We start from the raw sequence: 11,370 nt of genomic DNA on the forward strand, positions 1-11,370 counted from the left end.
TAAAAATAAGGTTTATTGGAGACCTAAGGTACTTGATTATATTTACAAGGTGATTTATCATTGCTATATTGACCATTTGTAATTAACAAATGATATTATTTTCTATCTTACATTCCAGGAAAACAGGTATTATGAAGGACTTGCCTAAAACCCTTATTAGTCTAACCCAGCAGTTCTCAAACTTTAGCGGCATCAGAATCACCTGGAGGGTTTATTAAAACACAGATATCTAAGCCCACTTCCACAATTCCTGAGTCAGTATATCTTATTGGGGAGTAGGAGAGGCAAGAATTTGAATTTCTAACAAGATGCTTGTGCTGCTGGTCCCAGGACAACACTTCAGGAACCACTGGACTAATCTTTTTGTACCACTGAAGGGATTCCCACATGCTGGCCCTGGGAATGGCACCTGTAAAATTCAGTCAGAGCTAGAAGTTTGCATCATATCAAACATCCAGATGATTGAAATATCCAGACATTAGCTGATTTTTTTTTTGTCCAGCACATTTTGACATAAGGTAGATCTGGTCTCAGAGTGCAATTGCCTTCAGTGACAGCTCACACTTTGTTAGCGTTCACTGCTAAGTATACATTTAAAGGTTTGTTCTTGGTGGTCACTACAATTGTTGAAAGATGATAGTGTTGACAACAGTGAAATGGATAATGGTATCAAATGTCACAGAGTAATAGTAAATTTTCTGGCTCTAAACATGAGAATATTTGGTTTGTCAAGCCACAGAAGCATCCATTTTCTTTCCTGAGCGCCGAGTGCTGAGCTGCAGCTGTTTTTGCTATTATGGAAGTTATTGACTTAAAGAAAGATAAAAGACAATTCCGCTTTTTTGTGTGTGTCTCACTATAGCTCTTCCCTGGTGATTATCTTTCTTATTTTACTTCAGGAAAAGTGCAGAGACTGGACTATGTCAGCTAATTATAGAAACTGGCAGATAACTCCTTTCTGGAAGACAATTTTTAAATTAGGTTTTCAAACTATGTTTGTTAGTATAGTACTTAGTAAATTTAAAAATAATACAGAAAAGTATGAAATAATTTTAAAAAGTCTCCTTATATTTCCATCTTTGACTTCTCAGTCCTATTCTTCAGGGAAAATACCTATTAAGTTGACATTTATCTTTCCAAAGATATTTGTGCATTTGCATATACATGTATATGTGTATGTGATGTGATGTATGTGTGTACCTTTTTTTTATAAAAATGGGATTACATATTGATTCACATTTTTTCTCTGCACCTGGCATTTTTCACTTGGAGATCTTTTATATTAGCACATACATAGATATACCCCATTCTTCTTCACAGCTGTAATTACTCCACAGCATGGAAGTACTTGCTTGTGATGGACATTTTAAACAATGATGTAATTACCACCCTTGTACATATATATTTTTAGCACTTGTATATCTGTGGAATAATTCCTAGAAGTGATATTGCTGTTTCAAAACTTACATGCTTTATTAGTATGTTTTTTCACTGCTCATAAAGACATACCTGAGACTGGGTAATTATAAAGAACAAGAGGTTTAATGGACTCACAGTTTCACATGGCTGAGGAGGCCTCACAATCATGGCAGAAGGCAAAGGAGGAGCAAAGTCACTCCTTACATGGCAGCAGGCAAGAGAGCTTTTGCAGGAGAACTCCCATTTGTAAAACCATCAGATCTATGAGACTTATTCACTACCACCAGAAGAGTATGGGGGAACTGCCTCCATGATTCAATTATCTTCACCTGGCCCCACCCTTGACATGTGGGGATTATTACAATTAAAAGTGAGATTTGGGTAGGGACACAGCCAAACTATATCACATGCATTTCAAAATTTGATAGATATTACCATTTCTACCAAAGATACAGTATCAATTTCTTTCCCCTCAACAGCATGTGAAAGTGCCCCTTTCCTCACATCATCACAATCACTGGGTATTATCAAACTGTTCATTCTTTTCTACTCTGATAGGTGAAATATTATATCTTATTGATTTCAAATGCAATTATTTAATTATGAATGATGTTTAGTGGTTTTCAAAATACATTTATAAGTCTGGGAAGTTATTTATTAAACACTAATTTAGATATTTTCCTGGGTGCATTAATATTTTTTCAGACTCCCCGCCAAGTAAAAGAAAGTTCTAGGATGTGATGGAGCATCGAGGCCAGTGGGGCCATGCCTCTTGCCTGGCAACACTATTTGTTATAATAAAATAAGTCATGGTGGACCTGTGTTCTCTATAATAGTAATGAGATGAAGGAGACAAGTGAAAAAAGGGTAGTGGGATCATGACTTAATTTCATAGGGCCTAGATGAATGATAGCAGGTCTTCAAATGGTCAACAGAACTTCCCCAAAGAGGTGACACACATTAGGCATAACAGACAATGTTTTGATTGCAATTCCTAGACTCTAGTATTTGCATAACACTTTATACTCAGAGCACAGACATTGGGATCTGATATCCCTGATTCTGCCACTTCTCTGTGTGGCCTTAGCAATGTTTCTTAGTCTAACTGACCCCAATTTCCTCCTCTCTAGTTAAATAAGAATTGTAACCTTAATAACTAGCTTCTAAAGTTTTTAGGACTATTAAATGAGATAATTGCTATAAATAAAGTACTGTGCACAAACTTTACACATAGTGGGCCCTCAACAAAAGTTTGTTATTATTATAACAATTTTACCCATGACTTTATTCACATTGTATGGCTAATTTGAGACAATAATTCCTTTCATCTGCTTCTAGGAGCCTAGGTCTTTTGCCACTCATAGAATAAAAATAGCATGATGACCAGCTCTTTGTTACTTCTCCAAATAATATGAGGTAGGATCAAAAACTCAGCTCATGCTGTAGAGAATTTTGAGTTAACTCTAAGGAGGAAATCCCCCATGAGCAAGGTTCTTAGCCCATTTATGCCTAGTGTTCCATTATTGGAACGCTGAGCATGTGAGAGTTAATTATATCCTGCTCAAAGTCATTGCCAAGGTCTGATTGCAAAAATTCAAAAAATTGCAACCTCAGGCATAAATCAGTTAAATTTTTCAAAAGGAGGGTTAAGGGTTCCCCATTTCATTAAGTAAATGGTTCATCAGCTCTAGCTGTTCATTATAATCCTCTGGGAAGCTTTTAAAAAATGCTTATGCTCAGGCCTCCCATACCTAGTGTATAAGGCTGTTCTCACATTGCTATAAAGAAATACCTGAGACTCGATAATTTATAAAGAAAATAAGGTTAACTGGCTCATAGTTCTGCAGGCTGTACAGGAAGCATGGTGGCATTTGCTTCTGGGGAGGCCTCAAGAAGCTTCCAATAGTGGCAAAAGGCAAAGGGGGAGCAGGCACGTCATATGAGAATGGAGCAAGGGCAGGGAGGTGCCACACACTTTTAAATGACCAAATCTTGCAAGAACTCACTCATCATCGCAAAGACAGCACCAAGCCATGAGGAATCTGGCACCATGACCCAAACACCTCCCACCAGGCCCCATCTCCAGCATTGGGGATTACAATTCAACATGAGACACTGGCAAGGATAAATATGCAAACTATATCACCCAGAGATTCTGATTTAATCATCTGGGGTTGGGGCTGCCTTTGGTATTTTTAACAACATGTAGTCAGACTAGAGAACCACTGCAAAGCAGAGCTCCTCAGTGGCTCATGAATGTTGGTGCAGTGGTTCTCAATCTTGGCTGCCTGACAGAATCACCAAATGAGCATTGATGTTGGGCCTTATCCACAGAGATTCTGATTTAATTGGTCTTGGGTGTAACTTAGTCATCAGGATTTCTAAAATCTCCTCTGGTAATACTAATGTGCATCCAAGGTTGAAAACACATTCAAAAGCAAACACATTCAAAAGCTAGCAGAAGGCTAGAAATAACCAAAATCAGAGCAGAACTGAAGGAAATAGAGACACAAAAAACCCTTCAAAAAATTAATGAATCCAGGAGCTGGTTTTTTGAAAAGATCAACAAAATTGATAGACCGCTAGCAAGACCAATAAAGAAGAAAAGAAAGAAGAATCAAATAGATGCAATAAAAAATGAAAAAGGGGATATCACCACCAATCCCACAGAAATACAATCTACCATCAGAGAATACTACAAACACCTCTACGCAAATAAACTAGAAAATCTAGAAGAAATGGATAAATTCCTCGACAAATACACCCTCCCAAGACTAAATCAGGAAGAAGTTGAATCTCTGAATAGACCAATAACAGGTTCTGAAATTGTGGCAATAATCAATAGCTTACCAACCAAAAAGAGTCCAGGACCTGATGGATTCACAGCCGAATTCTACCAGAGGTACAAGGAGGAACTGGTACCATTCCTTCTGAAACTATTCCAATTGATAGAAAAAGAGGGAATCCTCCCTAACACATTTTATGAAGCCAGCCATCATCCTGATACCAAAGCCTGGCAGAGACATAACCAAAAAAGAAAATTTCAGACCAATATCCTTGATGAACACTGAGGCAAAAATCCTCAATAAAATACTGGCAAACCGAATCCAGCAGCACATCAAAAAGCTTATCCACCATGATCAAGTGGGCTTCATCCCTGGGATGCAAAGCTGGTTCAACATACACAAATCAATAAATGTAATCCAGCATATAAACAGAACCAAAGACAAAAACCACATGATTCTCTCAATAGATGCAGAAAAGGCCTTTGACAAAATTCAACAACCCTTCATGCTAAAAACTCTCAATAAATTAGGTATTGATGGGACGTATCTCAAAATAATAAGAGCTATCTACGACAAACCCACAGCCAATATCATACTGAATGGGCAAAAACTGGAAGCATTCCCTCTGAAAACTGGCACAAGACAGGGATGTCCTCTCTCAAAAACGCTCCTATTCAACATAGTGCTGGAAGTTCTGGCCAAAGCAATCAGGCAGGAGAAGGAAATAAAGGGTATTCAATTAGGAAAAGAGGAAGTCAAATTGTCCCTGTTTGCAGATGACATGATTGTATATCTAGAAAACCCCATTGTCTCAGCCCAAAATTTCCTTAAGCTGATTAGCAACTTCAGCAAAGTCTCAGGATACAAAATCAATGTACAAAAATCACAAGCATTCCTGTACACCAATAACAGACAAACAGAGAGCCAAATCATGAGTGAACTCCCATTCACAATTGCTTCAAAGAGAACAAAATACCTGGGAATCCAACTTACAAGGTATGTAAAGGACCTCTTCAAGGAGAACTACAAACCACTGCTCAATGAAATAAAAGAGGATACAAACAAATGGAAGAACATTCCATGCTCATGGGTAGGAAGAATCAATATTGTGAAAATGGCCATACTGCCCAAGGTAATTTATAGATTCAATTCAATGCCATCCCCATCAAGCTACCAATGACTTTCTTCACAGAATTGGAAAAAACTACTTTAAAGTTCATATGGAACCAAAAGAGCCCACATCGCCAAGTCAATCCTAAGCCAAAAGAACAAAGCTGGAGGCATCACCCTACCTGACTTCAAACTATACTACAAGGCTACAGTAACCAAAACAGCATGGTACTGGTACCACAACAGAGACAGATCAATGGAACAGAACAGAGCCCTCAGAAATGATGCCGCATATCTACAACTATCTGATCTTTGACAAACCTGACAAAAACAAGCAATGGGGAAAGGATTCCCTATTTAATAAATGGTGCTGGGAAAACTGGCTAGCCATATGTAGAAAGCTGAAACTGGATCCCTTCCTTACACCTTATACAAAAACTAATTCAAGATGGATTAAAGACTTAAATGTTAGACCTAAAACCATTAAAATCCTACAAGAAAACCTAGGCAATACCATTCAGGACATAGGCATGGGCAAGGACTTCATGTCTAAAACACCAAAAGCAATGGCAACAAAAGCCAAAATTGACAAATGGGATCTAATTAAACTAAAGAGCTTCTGCACAGCAAAAGAAACTACCATCAGAGTGAACAGGCAACCTACAGAATGGGAGAAAATTTTTGCAACCTTCTCATCTGACAAAGGGCTAATATCCAGAATCTACAATGAACTCAAACATATTTACAAGAAAAAAACAACCCCATCAAAAAGTGGGCAAAGGACATGAACAGACACTTCTCAAAAGAAGACACTTATGCAGCCAAAAAACACATGAAGAAATGCTCATCATCACTGGCCATCAGAGAAATGCAAATCAAAACCACAGTGAGATACCATCTCACACCAGTTAGAATGGCCATCATTAAAAAATCAGGAAACAACAGGTGCTGGAGAGGATGTGGAGAAATAGGAACACTTTTACACTGTTGGTGGGACTGTAAACTAGTTCAACCATTGTGGAAGTCAGTGTGGCAATTCCTCAGGGATCTAGAACTAGAAATACCATTTGACCCAGCCATCCCATTACTGGGTATATACCCAAAGGACTATAAATCATGCTGCTATAAAGACACATGCACATATATGTTTATTGCGGCACTATTCACAATAGCAAAGAGTTGGAACCAACCCAAATGTCCAACAACGATAGACTGGATTAAGAAAATGTGGCACATATACACCATGGAATACTATGCAGCCATAAAAAAGGATGAGTTCATATCCTTTGTAGGGACATGGATGAAACTGGAAACCATCATTCTCAGTAAACTATCACAAGGACAAAAAACCAAACACCGCATGTTCTCACTCATAGGTGGGAATTGAAGAATGAGAACTCATGGACACAGGAAGGGGAACATCACACTCTGGGGACTGTTGTGGGGTTGGGGGAGGGGGGAGGGACAGCATTAGGAGATATACCTAATGCTGGATGACGAGTTAATGGGTGCAGGAAATCAGCGTGGCAGATGGATACATATGTAACAAACCTGCACATTGTGCACATGTACCCTAAAACCTAAAGTATAATAAAAAAAAAAAAAAAAGAAAACCACTCTGAAAGACTCTAGATTTTGGAGCTTCATCCATAGAAATTTCCTTTCAGGTCTGGAATGGAGTCGTGGTACATTTATTTTTTTAATAAACACCCCAGATGTTTGTGTTGTTTGTACATAACTGAAGTAGAGGCTAAAAAAGGGCTGTACTTAGACATCTCTTCTACAGCATCCTCCAATGTAGCTAAAATAATGGAAAACTTACAAATCAAATAAAATGGTATTATACAATATTAGGATCCTCTGTTAGCACAGCTCACTAAATGACCTGTTGGGTAACTAATCTTTGTACAACATTGCTATTCATAATGATTAGATGTTTTCCGAATTTCTCCTCAAAGATCTCTGTGATCTATGTGTTGTTCTTATCACCCTTATTTTACTACAAATGTGCTGAGGATCAAAGAAGTTCTGGGATTTAGGTAAATTCACAATAGTTGTCGTCAGGATGCTAACCCATGATTATTTGATTCCAAATTTCATGTTATTTCATTTTACTTTCCAGAATGTATATAAAGATAGTTGGGAAAGGCACAGTTAATTTAACAGTATACCATAAAAACTAAGGATAATTACCGTTGTTGGTTATTGCACAGTAAATTCTGCAAGTATTCTGAGTAGGAATTTTTGATTGATGGTAAACCTTGAAGTAGTCAGGTAAATCTTATGTGTAAACATTTGAAGTAAGAAACCAGCAAAGGGATGAGCACATTGAAATTTTGGTGAGGACTTCGCAGCTTGTTTAGGTAATTCGATGAGCTGTATTTAGTTGAATAACTACAGCCTCCATCTCTTCCCTTTTGTCAGGTGTGCCAAAGAGCCTGAATTACAGTGGTGTGAAAGAGCTTATTTTAGCAGTCGACGGGGTGGTGTCTGTGCACAGCCTGCACATCTGGTCTCTAACAATGAATCAAGTAATTCTCTCAGCTCATGTTGCTACAGGTCAGTGAGTTTTGTAAACACCCTGGAAAAAATTCAGTCCTTGTCCTGTAAAGTCAGTAATTTCCCTCCTTTTTGTAGAGCTGCCCTTATTGTCTGTTGCTTGTCAAAACACTATAAAGTGTTTTCTATTACCAAGGGCCTTTGAAACCAGCCCACTTATTGATGTTGTCATAGCAACAATGATACCCACGACATTCTTGGGGCTGACTGCAGAGGGCCGAGGACAGACAGAACAAAGGACTAAAATGCAACTGCCACTTCAAGGCCTTGGACTCTGAATATTCAACTTCATCTGTTTGGCTTGGTGCCCTATCAGTCAAATAATAGGAATGAATTAAAAACTTAATCTTAATTGAGTATCTCCTATGTATAAGATGTTTTTCCTAGCACTGAAAATAGGAAGATGAAAGAGACACAGGTCCCACTCTTAAATTTCTAACAAGCTAACAGATGTGCTAATAGGAATTATGGTGGGGTCCCACACTGTATGATTAGAAATTCTGTAGCCATGTGAGAAAATTCTTATAATACTAGGTTTATACTAAAAATTACTTTTTCAAGAAGTTAATTTTGTCTCTGATATGTCTAGAGCTGGGAGGATAGGCAGTGGGAGGGCATTTACTGCCTCAAGAGAAAGCTTAGGCCAAGCATAATACATTAGGCTGCTAAAAAATGACTCAAGGAGTTACTTAGGGGCAGGGGACAGGAACACTAGTGATGGTCATTTGAAAACTGTGCTTTCTCAGACATCCTCATCTTCTCGAAGGGGCTCAGGTCTGACTTCAGGGAATTTACAGCATTCACTATGCCAATATTTCACTGCAAATGGAAGAAACTAGTAAACACTCAGGTTGCTGTGGAGGAGACTTTACAGCCTGCTGATAGCATTTGGGACAGGAAAAAAAATGGCAGTGAGGGTTGCTGCTCTAAGAAAGGTCTGTGGGGAGCTCTAAACGCTTCCTGGTTCCTGTCACTATCGTTGATATAAATTCTGATTACATACAAGGCCTGCAACCCAGAGATCCCTGGGAGCTGGTGAGCAGGGCTGTATAAGAAATCATAGTTCTGTCTTGGCTTTTTCCAGGGCTTGTCTCCCCTTCCATACTAAGCTCCTAGGAATGCCAGACTCCAGAGATAACAGTGGACAGAAAGAGTTCCCATAGCGACAGGGCACTTTGCTGCACTAGAGTTTCCCCTGCCTTGTCTGTGTGAATGTAGCTGATTATCAGAGCAAACGTGGCTTCCTCTGAGTGCCCTGCCTCTGCCCCACCGCAGCAGGTCAAAGACAAAGTACTTGAAGTTGGAGTCACAGCAGTCGCCCATGCGTGTGCAATCAGTGCTAATCTCCCTGTGGTTCTTTATCAACAGCAGCCAGCCGGGACAGCCAAGTGGTTCGGAGAGAAATTGCTAAAGCCCTCAGCAAAAGCTTTATGGTGCACTCACTCACCATTCAGATGGAATCTCCAGTTGACCAGGACCCCGACTGCCTTTTCTGTGAAGACCCCTGTGACTAGTTCAGTCACACTGTCAGCTTCCCAAATTTGACAGGCCACCTTCAAACATGCTGCTGTGCAGTTTCTGCATCATAGAAAATAAGGAACCAAAGGAAGAAATTCATGTCATGGTGCAATGCACATTTTATCTATTTATTTAGCTCCACTCACCGTGAAGGAAGAGGCACTGAGATCCATTAATCAATTGGATTATATACTGATCAGTAGCTGTGTTCAATTGAAGGAATGTGTATATAGATTATTCCTGAGTGGAGCCGAAGTAACAGCTGCTTGTAACTATCAGCAATACGAAATTCATCTCCCTTCCAATAATGCATCTTGAGAACACATAGGTAAATTTGAACTCAGGAAAGTCTTACTAGAAATCAGTGGAAGGGACAGATAGTCACAAAATTTTCCCAAAACATGAGAAACAAAAAATAAGGAGAGCCAAGTCAAGAATAAAAGTGACTCTGTATGCTAACACCCCATTAGAACTTGGTTCTCTCACCAAGCTGTAATGTGATTTTTTTCTACTCTGAATTGGAAATAGGCATGAATATACAGAGAGGTGCTTACAACTAATTTTTATTTACTTGTCACATTTTGGCAATAAATCCCTCTTATTTCTAAATTCTAACTTATTTCAAAACTTTATATAATCACTATTCAAAAGAAAATATTTTCACCTACCAGAGTGCTTAAACACTGGCACCAGCCAAAGAATGTGGTTGTAGAGACCCAGAAGTCTTCAAGAACAGCCGAAAAAACATTCGAGTTGACCCCACCAAGTTGTTGCCACAAATAATTTAGATATTTACCTGCAAGAAGGAATAAAGCAGATGCAACCAATTCGTTCAGTCCATGAGCATGATCTGAGCACCACTTCGTGCTAGACATTGGGCTTGGCGTTGAAACTATAAAGAGGAATCAGATGCAGCAAGTGCTTCTATGTTCTGGTAGCAACTCAACACTGTCTGTGGAGAGTAAACTAAAGATGTGCAGGCCAACATTCTGGAAATCCTATGTCAATGGGTTTAGTTTGGAACCTGGACTTCCGCATTTTTAAGTTACCCAGAGATGCTTCTAAAGATGAGCCATAGTCTAGAAGATTGTCAACCACAGGAGGTCATTGAGTGGGACAGCTAGATACATACACAGGCAGCTACAATAGTATCTTGAATTGCAATGATGTAGTGGGGTATAAAAGGAAAGCAATGGATATTGCTGGATGGGCATGGCCAGTGATGTTTCATGTCATTGAGGTGACAGCCCTGCTGGACTTTGAATTACTTATGGAGGCTCTCCAGGAAGACGAAGAAGAGAAGGATATTCTAGAAAAAAGGAAGACTAGGCACAAGGCACACTTATGTTTGTCTGTTAGCTTTTAGTTGAAAAAGCAAAATACATGATGCAAAGAAAACTCTCCGCGCTGTGATTTTAAAACTACATACTTTTTGCAACTTTATGGTTATGAGTATTATAGAGAACAGAAGATAGGTTTTAGATGATTTTTATGTTGTTGTCAGACTCTAGCAGGGTACTAGAAACCTAGCAGGCATTAATAATTGTTGAGGCAATGACTCTGAGGCTATATCTGGGCCTTGTCATTATTTATCATTTATATTTGTATTTTTTTTCTGAAATTTGAGGGCCAAGAAAACATTGACTTTGACTGAGGAGGTCACATCTGTGCCATCTCTGCAAATCAATCAGCACCACTGAAATGGCTACTTAGCATTCTGCTGAGCTTTCCCTGCTCAGTAGAGACAAATATACTCATCCCCCACCTCAGTGAGCATGTTTAGGCAACCAGGATTAGAACCGCTCAGGTTCCCAACGTCTCCTGCCACATCGGGTTCTCAAAATGGAAAGAATGGTTTATGCCAAATCACTTTTCCTGTCTCAAGGACCACTGAATGGTTTTGTTTTTCCATATTTTGCATAGGACACCCTAAAGACTAGGTGACTTGGCAAACACACAAGTTTTAGTATAATTCTTG

At 39.0% G+C, this 11,370-nt stretch overlaps 1 protein-coding gene across 4 annotated transcripts in view; it reads left to right on the plus strand.

The window, feature by feature from the left end:
- SLC30A8 (solute carrier family 30 member 8) overlaps positions 1-10,782 on the plus strand; it is a 237,813-nt gene extending 227,031 nt beyond the window's left edge. For all 4 annotated transcript variants that reach the window (XM_003256148.3, XM_003256146.4, XM_030795359.1 and 1 more), the window contains 2 exons: positions 7,740-7,874; positions 9,243-10,782. In XM_003256148.3, the coding sequence (XP_003256196.1) occupies positions 7,740-7,874; positions 9,243-9,388 (281 nt within the window). In that variant the 3' untranslated portion in view covers positions 9,389-10,782. The remainder of the gene's footprint in view (positions 1-7,739; positions 7,875-9,242) is intronic.
- The last annotated feature ends 588 nt before the right edge of the window (positions 10,783-11,370 follow it).

Source organism: Nomascus leucogenys, chromosome 16, assembly GCF_006542625.1.
Source record: "Nomascus leucogenys isolate Asia chromosome 16, Asia_NLE_v1, whole genome shotgun sequence".
NCBI lineage: Eukaryota > Metazoa > Chordata > Mammalia > Primates > Hylobatidae > Nomascus > Nomascus leucogenys.